Source organism: Aureobasidium subglaciale, assembly GCF_000721755.1.
Source record: "Aureobasidium subglaciale EXF-2481 unplaced genomic scaffold scaffold_10, whole genome shotgun sequence".
NCBI lineage: Eukaryota > Fungi > Ascomycota > Dothideomycetes > Dothideales > Saccotheciaceae > Aureobasidium > Aureobasidium subglaciale.
Genome location: NW_013566985.1, coordinates 752,764 through 770,471, shown reverse-complemented (window position 1 = coordinate 770,471; position 17,708 = coordinate 752,764). Strand labels below are relative to the sequence as shown.

The window sequence follows — 17,708 nt, the reverse complement described above, 5'->3', positions numbered from 1 at the left end:
GTTGACCTTGGATGGGAGGCATTAATGATCTGAGTGGCTGGTTGCATGTACCGTTCCAGCTGCGTAATGTTATCTGAATAATCCCCCAACTCACCATTCATTCCAAAACACTTGCAGGGTGTATGTTGATATGTGTGTTCTCACAGGCTTCCGGACGCGCTCCAACCAGCAACGCCGCGATTGCCTCGCCGACGTCTCCAGATGACCGTTCCAGCAAAGCCAACAACCGTTTTTCCACAGCGTTTGGCCGTTTTGGAGGTGGATCTACCACAGAGCGATCTTTGTCTCAGTCAGGAAGTGCATTACAATCTCCTTTGGAAGGACCGCAGGTAATGGTCTCAACGATTGCGGAGCAGCCATCTGCTGTGGTGTCCGCTGAGTCAAATACTTGTATTGCTCCATGGACGGAGGACAAGCCGGATACCTTGGACAAGGATCTACAGAATGAAAGGTTCAAGAGAATTGGTCTGCTACCGAGTCCAGCATTCGGCGGCTCGATGAACTCACGCGAGTCAAACGAGAATTTCAAAATCGCTCACGAAAACGACGATCCGGTGTCACATCTGGAAGGAGCGTCTCGATTTGGGGATTTGAGCGAGGAGAATGAGGAAGTTCCGAAGGCAGTGGCTGAAGTTCTCGCTCCTAACGTAGTCGCACCTCAGGAAAACCACGTCTCTGGTCTGGAAGCTGACTCAACATTCCCAGCTCCAGCTTCAGAGCTGAGCAATATTGAGGAACCTTCTGACGCCAAAGAGATTCCACTGGAGCGTCCTGTTGTTATCGAGCACACTTCCCATGTCAACAGAAGCCCGACGCGTCGACCCGTGCCTCAGCAGGCCGTCTTCGCCATTCAGCCATCATCTCGCAGATCGTCAGTCTCAAGCTTCCATCCTGATGTCGATGATGAAACAGAAACCTCCGTACTTCCTCAGAGGAGCGTAAGTCCTTTACGTGCCGAGTCGACCCAGCTACACAGTACCAACGAGCGGGTTGAGCCCGACAACACAGAAGAGGATAGAGATGGTTCTAGACCTCGGATCGTCAGCCGTAGCAGTTTGCCATCTCAGCAACGTCCACAATCACAATCAAGGCAGTCGTCTTGGCAATGGAAGGGTTCGAGTACGTCTTTGGCCGGATTGAACAAGGCCCATGGAGAGGCGACTGCATCACCAGTCAAAGCGAGGTCGATGTCCGGCCAACAAATCAACTCTGGGCCTGTGAGCCGTGTTGGATCGCCGGTCTCTTTCCTCGAGATGGCACCCTCACAGAAGCAGAGGAGCGTAACTACCCCTGGCGCTTACTCGACTGAGGATCTCAGCGCAATCGGAGGAGCACGCGTCGACCCGCCTGTCGCACCCGCGATCCAAAACTTGACTTTGTCACCTGCTCCCTACGAAGTAGGCCGAATGGCGCCAATCGTACAGTCACCTGTGGAAATGCAGGGTCCTTGGCACAACGATCAGTTCAACTCGTCCATGGCTCCTGGATCTTTTGCTGGACCAGGCGGTATGTACAACCAGCCCAGTACTATGAGTAGCGAGCAGATCATCTATGAGGAGCCGGTCAACAGAGCTTTCTCCCCAACTGTCATGGACCCCCGACAGCATGGTAGCGAGTATCAGCTTCCCGGTGTCGGTCCTCCTGACTTGAACCAAGGTTCTCGCAGGAGCAGATTCTCTATCAGGAGTCCGACCATAAATCCGGTGCAAAACGAGCGCATCAACCCCAACGCTGTGGCTTTCGATCATCAACGCACATTCTCCGGGGACGAAGTCCCGTTAACACAGGCCGCGCAAGAAAAGAGGGAGAAGCGCCGCTCTGGTCTGTTTGGCTCGCTTAGCCGAGGTTCGAGCTTTTCTGGTCTATCTGGTATGAACCTGGACGGGAGACAAAGCCGTGGAAACGACGTCAGCCAGGCTGCTGTGCCGCAGATATCAGCACAACAAGCGTCTGTAGCACAGAAGGCTAGGGAAGCATCGGGCGGTAGTGCGAGAGGTAACACACTTAAGAAGTTGCAACGCTCATCCACTTCTGCTGGTGCATCTGGCACGCCTGGTATGCCTGGCACACCTGACCCGGAGAAGAAGAACAAGCGTTTCTCACGGCTTGGTTCCATCTTCAAACGGTCTAACTCAGAAGCAAAGAAGACCAACAAGCTGGTCAAGAGCATGCCCCGACCTGAACGTATATCCGAGGCTCCATTGGCTGCAAGAGCACAAAATGTTCAGCCTCAAAACATACCCGCGCCACCAATGGGCATCAGTTATGGCATGGAGAACGGTATGCAACAACCACAGCAATGGGCAGAGCATCCTGATCAGCAGAGTGGTGTACCTCCACCTCCTGGCGGATGGTATGCACCTACCTCGAGGAGAAGCTCATACCACCAAGATCAACAGGCCAGTCTTCCTCAGATCCAGCCAACAATGTCAGGACAATCATGGCAGTCGATACAGCCTCCTCAACAGCAGCAATCACCAGTCATGCCGCCGACCCGTCGTCTTCACAGTGAGGGATACCGCCACGAACCTCGTTATAACGCTCCCTCTGAGTACAGATCAATATCTCCAAGCCCGTTACGTGGTCAGCGCGGTAGTCAGCAGTATGAAACCACGACTCCTCAAAACTATCAGCGTACTCCATCCTGGAGTGGTGGTCCACGACAGCAGCCCCCACCTGGTGGTCGTAACTTCTCCTGGGGTTCCGTGGAACAGCAGCAGCAGCAGCAAGGCTCCTTCCCCACGTCAGGCTCGCCTGTCAGACAAAGCCCTGCCGGTACACCAACACACTCGAGAAATGCGTCTTTCGTCAGCATGACCAACATCCAAGCTGCCATCGCACCACCGCTGTACCGAAATTCCAGCTCGGGAGCATTACAGCGTTCATCTTCTCCTTCAATGTATGGAACCTCGCAACCATACCAAGTCCCTATCCCAGCGCCCACAGAAGCACAACTCATGTCAAAGCAACAACAAGATTGGTATCCTCGCTATGCCGTCGGATCACCCGGTCCACCACAACAAGCCAGCAATCCTGGCATGTACAACAGAGGCTACAACAGCAGACCTGGTAGCTCGAATGGCTTTGACAATATCGCAGAGATGGAATATGCTAGACCCACTTCGGCGGGAAGAGCAATGTCGCCACCTCCTCTTCCTGCGTCACAGCAGTTCCAATCGCAGAGTCCGGTAAGAGGACAGCAGAGGAGATATTATGGCGGCAATGGGGCTATGGGACCGAGACCTTATCCCAATGCGGACAATGTGCAGCCACAACAGGGCGAATGGCAGGGGACCTATCGTGATGTCTGAGACTCGGTCGCTGCTGCTACCAGCCATGTTGTTTGTGTCTTTCCTTTCTTTTCTTGTTCTATATAATTATTCACCAGGGCATATAATATTGATTTTGGAATGACTGTTTACATCCAAGTGTACCTATGGATTTGCGTTACACAGTGTCATGTTTCATTTAAACACCCCCCCCCCCCCCCCCCTGGAATGCGAAGTTGCTATTTCTTCACGATCTTTGCTCTGCATATCCATAGTCTTGTCGCAATACTTAACCACGAGAGATCTGCGGTCTATTGTATGCATGACTATTGTCTAGTCCATCTAAAGTACGTCCAGCATATATTAGCTCTACTTCACGGGTTGTTCGTGAAGATGAGAAAGAGGAACTCCAGTTGGAAACCTGCCACTTTAGCAGCATTCAATCCTGAAACATCAAAATATAGCGGCAAATTGTAACAAAGTAGCATAGTAATATCATCACCTTGCATCTATATTCCAGAAAAGTTCCCCAACAAAACACTCAATTTGAGAGTACAGCTCCTATAAGCCACCAAAAAAAAAGAACACTTTCAACTAGCAGCCCTAAGCAACTCCCCAAACAAACTTTCCTCCATCCCCATCAACTCCCCCGGCCTCCCCATCTCAGCAACCCTCCCGTTATCCAAAACAATCACGACATCAAAATCCACAATAGTTTGTAAATGATGCGCAATAGCAATTATGGTTTTTCCCGAAAACTCTCGTCTCAGAAGGCTTTGGACAGTGGCTTCGGTTTCATGGTCGAGACCAGAGGTTGCTTCGTCTACTAGCACGATGGAGCCAGAGGAGAGGATTGCACGTGCCATGGCGAAGAGTTGTGTTTGGCCTTTTGTGAGCATGTCGGAGGGGTTTAGCGTTATATCGAGGGGGGTTGGTTTTGCTGCACAAGTTGAGCTTTGCGCGGCTGCCAAAGTTTCGAATTTGGCGAGGAGGCCGACGCGGGAGAGTGAGGCTAGCATTTCTGCATCGCTGCGTTTTGTGTCTGTGGGCCGGAGAGAGAGGTTTTCTCGTACGGTGCCGCTTGTAAAGTAAGGGTCTTGGGGTAAAGCGATCATTTTGGAACGCAAGAGTTCTTGGGACACTTGTGTGATGTCGATGTTGTCGATTTTTAGGGAGCCGCTGCTGATGTGCAAGAGGCCGAAGATGGCGGAGGCGAGGGAGGATTTCCCGCTGCCTGTGCGGCCGCAGATGGCGATTTTTTGGCCGGGTTTGATTTCGAGGTTGATGTCTCTTATTGTTGATGGTGCGGTGTCCGAGTACGAAGCTTCCAGATTGCTGATGCTGATGCTACCTTCGGTCATCCAGTCACTGGGAGGATTGATCTGGCCTTGCTCTTCTTCGGGTATGTCATCGATAAACTCCTTCATGCGGGCAATGGCACCCATAGATGTCTCGAGCTGTGTCCAGGCCACCACTAACATCTCCAGAATGGGACCGATGTCCATGATGTTGATCAGTGCAAGAGCAACGTATCCAGCATCTCTACTCGATCTTAGCTTCACGACTATAGCCATGGTCACTGTGGCAAGACCGGCAACAACCAGGTTCAGTACTAGGGACAACCAGTTTTGCACTGGAAAAACTGATCAGTGGATATCCAAATATACGTGATGTGGTGTACTTACCAGATTCGAGAAGATAATACGGCGTTTGACTTTGTTCCAAAAGTGTTGCGTTTCTTTCTCTGTATGCTTTGGCCCAACCGAAAGTCTTGATAGTCGAGACACCAGTGACCGTCTCCAAGAAATGTGTGCAAAGGGGAGCCTTGGCTTCCAGATCCATGATTCGCAACTGCTTACCAGTACGTAGATAGATCTTTTGAATCGTCCAAAAGACAAGACCAAGAACAGGCAAAGTCGCAGCGATGAAGGGTGTAGCCACAATGATGATAGCAGTCATCGCAATGACATCAAAAACACCTGCCATGACATTGAGCAATGAATTTGCGAGTTGTCCATCGATGATCGAAATGTCTTGAGAGAATCTGTTGGCAATGCTTCCAGTCTCTTTGCCACCCCAAGCTGAATATCTGACTTTGACCAGAGCGGTAAATTGTTTGATGTGCAGATACAGGCTGGATCGCGGAAAGATCCAAATGAAACCGGCATAGAGCGTGAGGAATACCACAAGCACAAAGGTTATCGTGATAGCTCCCAAGATGCCGACCCACTTGCCGAGCTCAGATGGGCTCGTTGCTTCGGTATCAGCCCACCATTTCAGTACAAGTTGTTGTATACACTGTAATACCGAGAATCCTATGATCAGGAACGTGAAGGATACAAAGCCAAAGGTGCCGAAGGATTTGAAGTAAGACTTGTACAATTGCCAATTGGAGTGATTCTTGGCTGTGGAAGAAGAGACGCTTGGAGCACGAGAGGTCTTCACCGAGATATCGACAGGGCTCGCGTTGTCGTAGTCTTCTCCGTCTGCTTCATGTTGCGGTGCTTCAGCATGTCTGCGAATAAAAGACGCGGGTGCGTCTTCAGGTTTGCCTTGGAAAGTCAATCTGCCGTTGTCGACCACAAGGACCGTATCGGCATATTGAAGCCAACCGATTGCGTGAGTAGCAAACACTACTGCACTTCCGATTTTCCGTAAAACCCCCTGGGGACCAAGCACTCGATTGAAGACAAGACGCTCCGTACGCGTGTCCAGACCGGAGAGTACGTCGTCAAGTACAATCAAAGATCGTCGAGAGTAGATCGCTCTGGCCAGACTGATTCGATTCTTTTGTCCACCACTCAGGGAGGTACCATCATTACCCACACGAGTGTCGATACCGCCGGGAAGCTCTCGGAAGTCTTGATCTAATCCACACGCCCATGACACCTTCGTCAACCAAGCATCGTCAGCAGTATCGGCTCCCACGATATTCTCTCGGATACTTCCATTCCAGAGCCAGGGGTTTTGACTGCAGTAGGCGATCTCGTCGTCTGCAACGGTGACCGAACCACTCGCTATAGCCACTTCACCTATGAGAGCTTTGAGCAAAGTTGACTTGCCCGATCCAACACTATAAGCATGTTAGTACACTGTTACAAAGTTTACACTTTGATCGTATAAACCCACCTTCCGACAACCATATTGAGCTTTCCACGTTGCAAGTCAAGATTTATGTCCCTCAAGATTGGACTATTCACGGAGTAACCACAGGTCAGTCCACGGACCTGGGCGACATCTTGAGCCTCGGATACGGAAATGCCCGTCTTCGAGTTGCGACCATGCGCCATAGCCTCCGAATTTATGGTGCGTTGATCCGTGTGGTCGCTGGTGACAAGATATTCCTGGATTCTGGCAAGAGCAGCAAATACTTGGAGCAAAGATGGCAGGTATTGTATGGTCATGAGCAGTGGATTAGTGAATAACTTGAGCACTGCCAGAGATGTGAATAGAGTCGAGTTGGTCAAGGGTTCTCCAGTAAGATGGGTTTTTATCGCATAAGCTCCGTACATGACGAGTGTAGCTCCTTGAAAATTGGTTAGAGAAATGATCAAGTTGATCATCGATGACATGCGGATGGCTCTTTGCGCGTTAACTTCTTTCTCACGTAGTGTATTGCCTTTGGCGAGGACAGACGGTCCTATGCCAAGCAGTTTGATGTTCTTCATGGAGCTGATGACACCAGTGATGTACGAGACACGATCCTGCGTTGTGGCGAGCCATATTTTTGCCTTTGGTGCAATCTTCTTGCCATTGGTCGAAGCAATCGTAATGAAGACTACAAGAAGAACCAGTGGAGCCAGAAAGGGCAATCCCACTTGATTGTAGAGAAGTCCCAGGGCGATCACTATTGAAACTCCGCATGCCCAAAACTCGTGTACTGGTCTGATACCGATGAGTGTCTTCTCGACGTCAACGTTCATGAGCATTAGTGGATTGGAGTTTGCATCGACTCTAGAGCGTAATGCCTTGTCATGAATCTGACTGATCAAACAACCTCTGAGCTTGGTTTGGAAGCGGACCACTGCCTGCCAATACCAGCTCTGGAAAGTTGCGATAGCGACATACACCAGAGCAGTGGCGATGACAAGTAGGATGCCCTCCTCAGTACCGCCCTCATTGGGATTGTCGATGTAGCTGATGAATCGCAGGATCAAGTATGGTTGCGAGAATTGAACGGCGAGCAGAAGCAGACGAGGGATGATTGGGAATAGCATATCGTAACCGATCGCGCCCAGGATAATTCGAAGTAGGCTGACCTTGGGATTCTTCGTTGAGTGCTTACGCCATTCGAGTCTGAATCTGCGTTGAGGGTCGGTGGACGACAGATCCTCGTCCATCTTATCGAGATCCGTAGGTGCAAGTACCGATGTATACCCACGTCTGAACATGCTGTTGAGCCACCAAAACAAGCGCTGACTGAACATGTCGTTGGTATCTTGAGGACTACGCTTTTGGCGTTGTAACAGTATCGACTCTTTGCTTACACTTTCCACAGCAAGAAAAAGTGCACAAGCTACAATCTGACCAAGTCCCAGACCTCTCATGATAGTGTCGTTGTTGCGAAGCCATAGTGAGCGGAGATGTACAGCCTGTACCACCAAGGCAACCATGAGATATAGCTGTAGCAGAGCGCTAGGTCTGATTGATCGTAGATGTTCCCATTGTGACAGGATAGCAGCTACAAGCGAGGCTAAGAGTGAGAAGACTTCTGCTGGTATTTCTGCTGATGGCGCATGTGGTCTGATGCAACCTCGGATGAGTACCGCTAAACTTAGACTGACAAATGAGCCCGAGGTTATCTATGAGCCAAGTCAGCTTCAATTCGCGATGCATTACTTTTTGAGATCCACAATGGCACTGCTATGGAATCTTGAGATGTCGTCTAGTATATAAGACACTCACCGTCTTTGCCCACCATAGCGCAGTTGGCGTAACAACTTTTCGACTTCGACCCCATATTTTCCTCAACCTCACAGGCGCCATGAATAGCAAACATGCTGCTGGTATCAGGATGAGGACATAATCTTCTAGTCCTAGCGTTAGGTCAGGTCGTCCACCGTGACAGACCCCCGCAGTGCTATCGTCGCAATTTTGCGATGACATGACAATGAATTGATGACAAGGGGAGCGCAAACAATGGAGATGGTCGAAGATCTTAGACGTCAGTCAACTCCTACATTATATGTGGAGACAGATTTATTTGACTGCCTAAGGTTGGGCAGATCATTTCTCTCTTATCGCACGGCGGCGGTGTTCGAATGTGGCAGCCTACTGTACCGTTCGAACCCCATCGAGGGCTTGTTGCCAAGGAAGGACCATTGAGCTTCTCACGACGGTCCAGCGACATGTGTTCGCGTAGGTCTCGTCAGTCGCAGCAGTATGGCGGTGTCGGAAACATTGGCTATAGTCGATTCTGTCCCCTCATCAATCTTCATGATGCAATTTTGTGATTGTCCAAGCCAAATGTTGAGACATCTGATGGAGCAGCTGTGTTGGGAGTGTGATCGAGGGAAGCTTCTTCTTGCGGCCGACCCGCTTGGCTGAAAGCTTGGACTGCACCTGCCAAATGTAGTTCATGGTCCAGCACTGGTCGGACGCATCAGAGAACCCACAATATGTGATTGGATGATGCCTATGATTCTCTCCAATATGCTAGAAGTTGTCGAGCTTGAGTTGACTCGTCCAATTGAGATACTTCTTGTGTGCTAAGGCCCCACTCACGTGCTGATAATCAGCAAGGGACAAGGCAATGAAAGTAGACATTCTATCTTCTGCTATCCCATCGACACACCTGGGAATCCAAGTTTTAGCTTATTGTGATCATGGTTCTGTTATTATATGGTAGCAGTATGGCTATGAGCTGTGCATGTCCCTGCATTCACGCACCCGATAGTGATGTGCTTGAAAATGAAGAGTGCCAGGGTGAACCTGCGGACGACATGCTATGCACTGACCACCCTGTCAAAATGTGGGGAAAGATCTTCGACCGCCGCCAGCTTCTATCAAAAAAATAAATCCAACGACCATCAAAGTCATTGTTTTCTGATTCACACAAAAACATCAAAATGTCACGTAAGCGATCGTAGAGCCTGCTAGCACGCGTGATTAGTCGACTCAGTCACTTACACTCACTCAGCATCACGGGCAGAAGACATGGAAGACGATGACCCAGTCATTGCAGAATACAACGTCTTCATCACACCACGTCAACTCGAACAAATCTACCTCCTCCAATACCCCAACCGCAACCGCAGTCAAGCCTACAACGACCGCAATGGCGCCCGTCCCGTAGACTTCCGTCTAAAACCTCAAGCCGGCTTTATGGAAATGGACATCGGCATGAACCCCAGTGCGAATTTCAACAAATTTCAAAGTCTGGTTTGGGGTGATGCGATTAGAAAGTCAAAGGTTGGGGGTGGGAGTGCGACGTTTGGTGCTGCTGCTGGGTTTGCGCCGACGAAAGGTGGCAAGGGGAGGGCTAAGCAGGAGGGTGGGGAGATGAGTGTTGATCAGGGATTGGCTAGATTCCAGGAAGCTGTCAACAGGGATGCGGTTTTTCAAAAGCAGACTCTGGGAGGTCAGATCCTGCAGGATGAAGCGGGTAACCCGAACTACATGTTGGGCGCTTTCCGCGGTGGTGAGTCTTGCATTCCTTTTTCCTCATCACATGAAATGTTTCTCGCTGTAGCCATGCTATGCATCAGGATGTCTCATCCTGATAGCTAAAAGTTTCACTAACAGAAACCACGACATCGGATCAAAAGACCGAGGACTGATCAAAACCTCACAGACGAACTCCACCTAACAAAAGTCGACGGCGTGGTCCAAATGCGCCCTCAATTCCACCACGTCGACGCAATAACCCACGCAGAAACCGCCGCCCGCCGCACGGAAGCCGCAGAAGGCACATCAGGCTCCGGTCCCGGCACAACAACAGCAGCAGCAAAACAACCACAAGCCCTCGCACTCGCCCAAACCTACAAGGATAACCGCGATGTCGAAAACCTGGAAGCTTTACGAGCCAAGAACTTGCTGCTCATTGCCGCAGAGGAGAAATGGACGAGATTGGAGTATTTTGATGAAGACGTAAGTTTGTTTTTTTTCCCCCTAGAGTTTTGATATATGTTTCCTGCGTGCTAATCTGTGGTTTTGCCGATGTAGGAAGAAGCTTCTTACTCGACTTATCATACACGACTTTTTCATTCTGATTCTTCTTCGGCAGCACTGCTGAAATCTCAGATGAAGAATGAAGAATATCTGGATGCCATCTCAGCACCTAGAGTGGATCCTTCAGGCAGAAAGAAGAAGAGGCCATTGACTAAGAAACAGATGGAGAGAATCGAAGCTGCAGAGGATGACGTAGAAGGTGCTGGGGAAATGGGTGGAGAAGTTGAAGTTGAGATGAGCTGAATGCAATACTAGAGAGATGAAGCACCTCAGCCATGAATGGCACACGAATCCTCAGCTGTAGAACTGCAGAAACAGATCCAGAGAATTTGATCATCTCGCTGAGAATATCCTGGCTCCTGCGTCTCAATGGTCACTCACATTCCTGATTGTGAAAAATATCTTGCCTTTTCACAGCTGATCTTGTTTGATCCACCGGTGATGAGAGACGTAGAGCACATGCAGAACAACAGGGCTCACCGACAATTACCAGCTCTCCTGTCTTTGGCCCATAAGGTCGATGTAGTTACATAAAGGCACAGTAATCTCCTGGATATTCGGCATCGTCAGTAGAGCGGGAAAATGATTCATCTTTCAATGGATAACTCACGTATCATCAATTGCACTGTGCGTTTCCACAGCTACGTTCGCCATGTCTATGATCGTGAAAGTGAGACAATTTGATGATGAAAAACAGGGCATGGTATTGGGGTATCTAGTAAAAACGCTATGCTTCCTTCCTCCTTATTCTATTGTACAAATTTTCCGTGCCTCCAGTCATATCAGCATTAAAAGTGGCCCAATGGGCGGGAAAGATGAGAGAGCAGTCTATGCACCCACTGCCTCTGTGTGGTGGAGGTGTGCATACTGCGTATGCTCTGCTGCTTCCTCGCCAGCAGTGCGAGAATCGTCTTGATTGACATCAGCAGATTCCACGCGCATCTTTTCGAATTCGTCCTCGTTCACCGCCCAAATGCCCTCTCTAAGTCTCTTGTGGCGCTCACGGTCTTCTTCGATACGCTGCTCTACCTGTCTCTTCTCGACACGAACATTGCCATTGCTGTAACGCATGGCTTCTTCTGGGGATGCTGTACCTCCCACACCGCCGATCTGGTCGCGATCCTTGATACAGTCTTCCAACTCGTCGACAGTTTGTTGTTGCAGATATCTCTTTCTGGCAAGATTTCTCAGAACCTTGCGGACGACCTTGACATTGGCGGCACCACTGCCATCCTCAGGTGCCACAAGATCAACAATGCGCAAGATGTCCTTTTCCATCATGCGGACGAATTGAACGTGTTGCGTGGCAGTCGCGACATCGCAGAGCGTCTCGAAGAAGTAGAAGATGTTGGCGCGGTTGTTGAGAGAGTTGCGCTCGAGGTTTTCGAGGATGCAGGAGTGAAGGTCCTCATCCCATTCGCGGTACTTGATGGCCCATGCGGCAGCCTTTTGAGCGGATGTGACTGATGCGTTGAGGTGCTGAAGTTGGCTGTTGAAGCGCATGCGGACTTCAAACGGGTCCATACTTTCCGGGACTTGAGCTTGAACTTCTTGACGGGGCTAGTGGGCTTGTTATGAGGTGTCGGGGGCCCGCGATGAGGAGTCGGGGGTTCGTGATGCGAATTTAGGGGCTCGGGGGTAATCAGACGAGTGCGTCGAACGGGACGGGGTATGCGAGAAGGTTTGCGGCGATCCGGGGCGCCCAGGTCGAGGGGTGGGATAGTGTGGCTAGCGTGACAATGTGCAGAGTTGCTGAGTTGGGTCTGCGTGTTTAGGTCAAGAGGCGGGACGAGGCTTTCGGCAAGGAGCTCTAGTGAGAGAAGCAGACCAGTTCGAAACAGACGAAGTGCGCGGGGATGTAACAAGAGTGTGACCGGATAAGCGTCGTTGGGTCGTTCTGTATGCGCAGCTGCTGGAAGGAGCAAGGGGGAGATGGAACGACTGGGAACTCTGTGCTCGGGCAAGATTCGAGGGGCGAGAGGCTGGGTGCCGCGGTGTTCGACTTCCTGAAAGTGCTCAGACTTTTGATGTTTGTGAGCGAAGCGCAATCGCGCCAGATGGACATCAAGTCTAATCGATTTGGCGTCGATGCGCTTGGGCCGGGTTGGAGTTCCCCTCGAGATCATCGCGATACGATAAGATGGCGATAACGATAAGAGCTCCGGTGGAGCGATATCGGCGCTGGAGGCTTGGTGGGGGAAAGCTGCTGTCACGAAACATCTTGTGCACGCCTTCACTCGCGACTCATGCCTATACCATCGCGTGATTGGCCGACTGTGTTTCCCAACTGTTGAATTCGCCTTCTACTCACTTTGATCAAAACAAAATGGCGTCAGACAACGGCCTTACCCTGACAGTCGTGGGCTGCGGTATGTTGACGATCGAAGCCCGGTGCCGCATCAGTCAGAGACTGATAGACCTTGTACAGGCACCATGGGTATCGCTATCCTCGGTGGCATCATGGACTCTCTGAACTCGACCTCGCAATCCTCAGAACAGGAGCAGGACCTCCCCCCTCGTCTCCCCAATCGCTTCAACGCCACGTGTCGCAGCGACCGCAGTGCTTCTCGCATCAAGAACGAGCTAGGAAAATACAATGCCAACCTCAACGTCATCCAGTCCGACAATGTACGCGCGATGAAGGAAGCAGATGTTGTGCTGCTCGCCTGCAAGCCATTTTACGTCAAGGATGTTCTGCAAGCAGAAGGTGTCCGTGATGCTCTGGAGGGCAAGCTTCTCATCAGCATTCTCGCTGGTGTGCCAGAGGCTCAGCTTGAAGACCTACTCTATCCTGGCATGTCACACGAACAAGTCCGCGAGAAGGTCACCATCGTTCGCACCATGCCCAACACTGCCTCAAAGGTTCGCGAGAGTATGACTGTCATCAACCAATCGACTCCTCCTCTGCCCAAGGATACCAAGAATCTCGTCCACTGGATGATGTCGCGTATCGGCAAGGTCGTCGAGATCGAGCCCAAGAACATGGATGCATGCACCGCTCTTTGCGGATCTGGTCCTGCCTTTGCTGCTCTGATCATGGAGGCCCTTGCTGATGGAGGTGTCGCAATGGGCATCCCACGAGCTGAGGCCAACCTCATGGCCGCTCAGGTAATGCGAGGTACTACTGGCTTGGTACAGGATGGTGAACACCCTGCTATCCTGAGGGAGAAGGTGTCAACGCCTGGTGGTTGCACTATTGGAGGCCTTCTCGTCCTGGAGGATGGAGCCGTTAGAAGCCATGTCTCGAGGGCTGTCAGGGAGGCTACTGTTGTTGCTAGTCTGCTTGGTAGTGGGGCCAAGAATGTCAATGGAACCAGGCATTGAAGTACCTGAGCGTAGTAGATGTTCGCTCCATCCGACTACCAAACATCGATCAAGGCAAATCTCGCATTCAACCTTTAGAGGAAAATCTTGATCAGCCTATACGATGGCGATACGCACACATTCAACAGCATCGCCGATTGATTCAACGTTCGGACTTCGACGTTTATGTCTCAAGTGGCGGCCCAAAAGGCGTCTTCTACCTCCTGACTATATCTTGATGCTTAAAGGTCCAATGAGGTCGGTCACTCCGAAGTGCTTTTGACAACGGTGGCCGCTGGATTCCTCATAGGAGCCTCGACAGGTTTGGCCAAGGTGTTCGGAGATGTAGTCTGACCCATTAGGCGCTCTACAACAGGGTAGGATTTCGCTCAGAGACAGTCCAATTAAAGACAAGACAAACGAGAAAGTTTCTTACACGTACTGCGATAGCCGAGAGGATTTAGCAGGTACAAAAGCATCTCCAAGTCCTTGATTTCCAGTAGCCTAGCTGCATTGTGTTGTTCGAATGCACCTAAATCAATGCGAATGGCTGCTCCTCCCATTTACTAACCTACCATGGTCAACATGTCACGACTGAACAGTATGAAAGTTTGTATAGATGCGTACGTACGAAAGACATTATTGAAGGAGGCGCGGAAGGAGCTCACTCCATGCCAAGATCCAAACGGTCGCTTCCTTCGGATCGCTTTCGGATCTCAATCCCAAACGTCTTTACAACTTCATCTCATTCAGACCAGTTATATCTCGACATGTGGATCTTGCAGGATCTACCGTAGATGGGCCAAGCAGCCCAAGGATCTCATTAGGGGCTGACGCCGAACGACATAATCTGCCTGGTGATTGATACAGGCTTCGAGCCAATGGCATGTGGTCTCGGGTCGTGAGGGCTGTCTTGCTTCATCACAGGCCATATGTTCCGGAGGAACGCGGAGGATGCCCTACCAACGTCTCTCAAGCCGCGAAGGGTAGGTTGTGAGGTTTTGTTCACAGCCGTCGATCTTTCGAGATAGGCACCTCTCAGATCGTCACGCTGTCAAGTCAAGGCCGTTTTCCTGTCCCCGAGCCAGACTGTGCAAAGATTCGCATGAGGCCATCGATTGCTGTAGTAACTTCACGCCATGACTGGCATCAGACAAATACCGCATCTTGTTCCAACAACCAGGTAGATGTATCGTATCGGAGTACCTGAGACATGAAGCCCCAAGAACCCGGTGCTTCTGCCTGCGTAGCGTCGCCTCCATCTTACTGCCTTCCTAATGTCTTGCTTGAGCCTAACTCGCAAGCCTCTAACGTTTGCCTACTCTGATAGCTATCGGCCGTTGTCAGGATGACCTCCCGCACCTCTAGGATGCGATTCGAGTGTCCACAGTGCAATAGCATGCACATTATTACGAGCTTGACAATATATAGCCGAGAATGCCCACTCGCGCAATGTCGACAGGTGATCTGGAAAAAATCTCGACCAATGCTATAAGGCGTGAACGTCATATCATATCAGCCATCGCCGACCTGCAGTCATGTGGCTTTCTAGGTTCTTTCCTGTGATATTATTCTTCATTAATCTCCTAGAAAGGGTTAAATCTTCGCCTCTACTTGCTGAGCGTGCAACTCCCAAATGCACCGCACGAAACATCGAGATTGTCCGTCGTACCGTCGACGATGAAGTCTACTTCTGCAAGTGGTGGCTGTCTGAGTATGTGCAATCAAGACGATATATTCCAACCACGGGAATTGACAAATCCATAGTGGCCGCACAAGATCACCGTTCTTCGAGTTCACGCCCACAGCAGTCACCAAGCTTTGCAATTGTATCATCTCAGACACGAAGACTGTGTCAAAACAGAAGCGTACCGAGGCTGCTACCGTCGAGAACTTGCTAGAAAAGCGACAGACGCAGGCTTCTTGCAGAGCAGAAGTTAGTCGTCAATTCACCGAGCCGTGGTACTTTTGTACTTTCTACAACTCATAGTAAGCCAACTCAACATTGTCCAATGCCGTTCCTGACATCTAGCCTAGTCCTAGAACTACTTCGCCTTTCGCAAAGTACTCGGCGAAGGCTCTCATAGACTTATGCAAGTGTGTTGAAGGCAAAGTGGTTACCAGCAGTGGCAAAAAGACTGGAAGCTCGACTAGGAAGACTTCGGCGTCGACGAAGAAGCTATCGTCATCGACTATCAAGAAGGTGTCTTCCTCGACTAAGAAGGAGTCAACAACCAAGAAGATTTCGAGTTCAATCAAGAAGGTGTCAAGCTCAACTAAAAAGGTGTCAAGTTCAACCAAGAACACTACTAGTTCGAATAAAAAATCACCCACTGCGTCGAAGAAGGCCTCCTCGTCTACCTTGAAGGCGTCTATTGTCTCGACGAAGCCTTCAAGTTCGACTAAGAAGGTTTCCTCGACCACTCGAAAGGCTTCTTCCTCGTCCAAGACCCCTTCCAGCACCGTCAAGAAGGCTTCCACGTCAACTAAGAGACTGTCGTCCTCACCCAAGAGCGTCCTTCTCACGACCAAGAAGACTTCGAGTAGCACTAAGAAGAGCTCGACTATACCAAAGAAGACATCGACGACTACTACGAAAAGTTCTTCGCCCGCGAGCAAATCGACATCAATTGCCAAGACATCAGCCAGATCCTCGACTTCAACCAAATCATCAGTAAAGTCTTCGTCGAATCAGTCGTCAGCAAAGTCACTGGTGTCTTCTAGAACAATTTCAACAAAAGCTTCATCTTCTCTCAAGATAACGCCAAAGACGTCGACTAAATTTTCGTCGCTCTCATCTAAAACGGTACCTGGCACAACCTCCATATCATCTATAAATGTGCTCACATCTGGGACATCATTGAAGAGTTCATCAGCATCATTTTCGACAATTAGGCCTAGCACGTCCCGCGTCGGGACTTTCAGTCTCACGACAGCTTCTACTAGCTCGGGCAAAACTCAAACTAGCTCTGTCCAATCCACGTCTATCCGGACCAGCAATCCATCAGGATCGTCAAAGGAATCTTCGGGGTCGATGACGTCTTCCCCTTCTCGTGCAGCTTCATCACAAGTCGTTGATCCGATATCTAGCCTTGCGGATACCATCACATCTGCTCATATGACTCCAAGCCTCGATCCCACGCTACTGCCCTCGACCATCGTACTTGGCATCGCCACCAATTCCACCGCTCTGAGCGGTGGTACGATAGGAGGTGGGGCTTGGTCGAGTTGGATCCCACAGGTATCCCCTATCCCAAGTTCTATATCTGAGACAACTACCAAGCAAAGTCTGTCCTCCTCGAACAACGGCTCTCCAATTTTACCATCAATATCCACATCAACGAGCACTCAGTCTTTCTCAAGTAGCTCTAAAATGCTACCATCGATGTCGGGAGTGGTTTCAAACAGCTCAGTGACCGACCTAGCATCTACGATTACCGATTCGCTTCCAGTGACAGAGAGTGCAACCTCAATTTCAATCGTGACATCTTCCAATCCGTCCGAATCCGGCAGACCCAACACCGACGAGGCCGGATCTGATGTCACTACTAGTCTCAACTCCAACGATGGACCTGGGAGCACAGACTCTCGACTTACGTCCATTGATGAGCCTACAAATCCCCCTGTCACATCTGGCGCCGACTTGACCACGATGAGTCCCACCACCGAGATAAGCATTACGAGCATTAGTATCGTAAATGGGCCCACAGATATAAGCACTGGCTCTGCTACAAGTTCTGAAATCGTGGGCTCTGAGACACAACCCGCGAGCCCCACGCTTGTGACCGGGAATCCTGTTACCACCTCTTTCATAGGATCACAATATTCTAGCGCCAGCTCGGATGATATTGGTGGGGCCACACAGACTATCACCGCTTCTGAGGCTGGCTCAGCACCTTCTGACATCGGAACGGTCATCCCAAGCTCGAGTACAGAGCCGGAGAGCACCCGCACGAGCTCGACCAC

General features: G+C 50.4%; 5 protein-coding genes across 5 annotated transcripts; 3 read left to right on the top strand and 2 right to left on the bottom strand.

Moving 5' to 3' along the window:
* Positions 1 to 3,732: 3,732 nt before the first annotated feature.
* AUEXF2481DRAFT_40095 (uncharacterized protein) lies at positions 3,733 to 8,508 on the bottom strand. The gene is made up of 4 exons (XM_013488432.1): positions 8,175 to 8,508; positions 6,399 to 8,071; positions 4,955 to 6,342; positions 3,733 to 4,902 (listed from the first exon to the last, which is right to left on the bottom strand). The coding sequence occupies exons 1-4, from the start codon at positions 8,373 to 8,375 to the stop codon at positions 3,860 to 3,862; spliced, it is 4,305 nt and encodes a 1,434-aa protein (XP_013343886.1). The 5' UTR covers positions 8,376 to 8,508; the 3' UTR covers positions 3,733 to 3,859.
* Positions 8,509 to 9,292: 784 nt separating this feature from the next.
* AUEXF2481DRAFT_79939 (uncharacterized protein) lies at positions 9,293 to 10,959 on the top strand. Its single transcript, XM_013488487.1, has 4 exons — positions 9,293 to 9,344; positions 9,409 to 9,909; positions 10,063 to 10,358; positions 10,434 to 10,959. The coding sequence occupies exons 1-4, from the start codon at positions 9,338 to 9,340 to the stop codon at positions 10,680 to 10,682; spliced, it is 1,053 nt and encodes a 350-aa protein (XP_013343941.1). The 5' UTR covers positions 9,293 to 9,337; the 3' UTR covers positions 10,683 to 10,959.
* Positions 10,888 to 11,963, bottom strand: AUEXF2481DRAFT_697018 (uncharacterized protein; the record flags this gene model as incomplete). The annotated part of the gene is made up of 1 exon (XM_013488577.1): positions 10,888 to 11,963. The coding sequence occupies one exon, from the start codon at positions 11,961 to 11,963 to the stop codon at positions 11,268 to 11,270; it is 696 nt and encodes a 231-aa protein (XP_013344031.1). The 3' UTR covers positions 10,888 to 11,267.
* Positions 11,964 to 12,765: 802 nt separating this feature from the next.
* Positions 12,766 to 13,763, top strand: AUEXF2481DRAFT_5124 (uncharacterized protein; the record flags this gene model as incomplete). The annotated part of the gene is made up of 2 exons (XM_013488313.1): positions 12,766 to 12,808; positions 12,868 to 13,763. 2 exons carry the CDS (start codon positions 12,766 to 12,768, stop codon positions 13,761 to 13,763), a joined length of 939 nt encoding a protein of 312 aa, XP_013343767.1.
* A 1,517-nt stretch (positions 13,764 to 15,280) lies between these two features.
* On the top strand, positions 15,281 to 16,466 carry AUEXF2481DRAFT_5123 (uncharacterized protein; the record flags this gene model as incomplete). The annotated part of the gene is made up of 4 exons (XM_013488312.1): positions 15,281 to 15,456; positions 15,510 to 15,731; positions 15,780 to 16,285; positions 16,321 to 16,466. 4 exons carry the CDS (start codon positions 15,281 to 15,283, stop codon positions 16,464 to 16,466), a joined length of 1,050 nt encoding a protein of 349 aa, XP_013343766.1.
* Between the last annotated feature and the right edge of the window lie 1,242 nt (positions 16,467 to 17,708).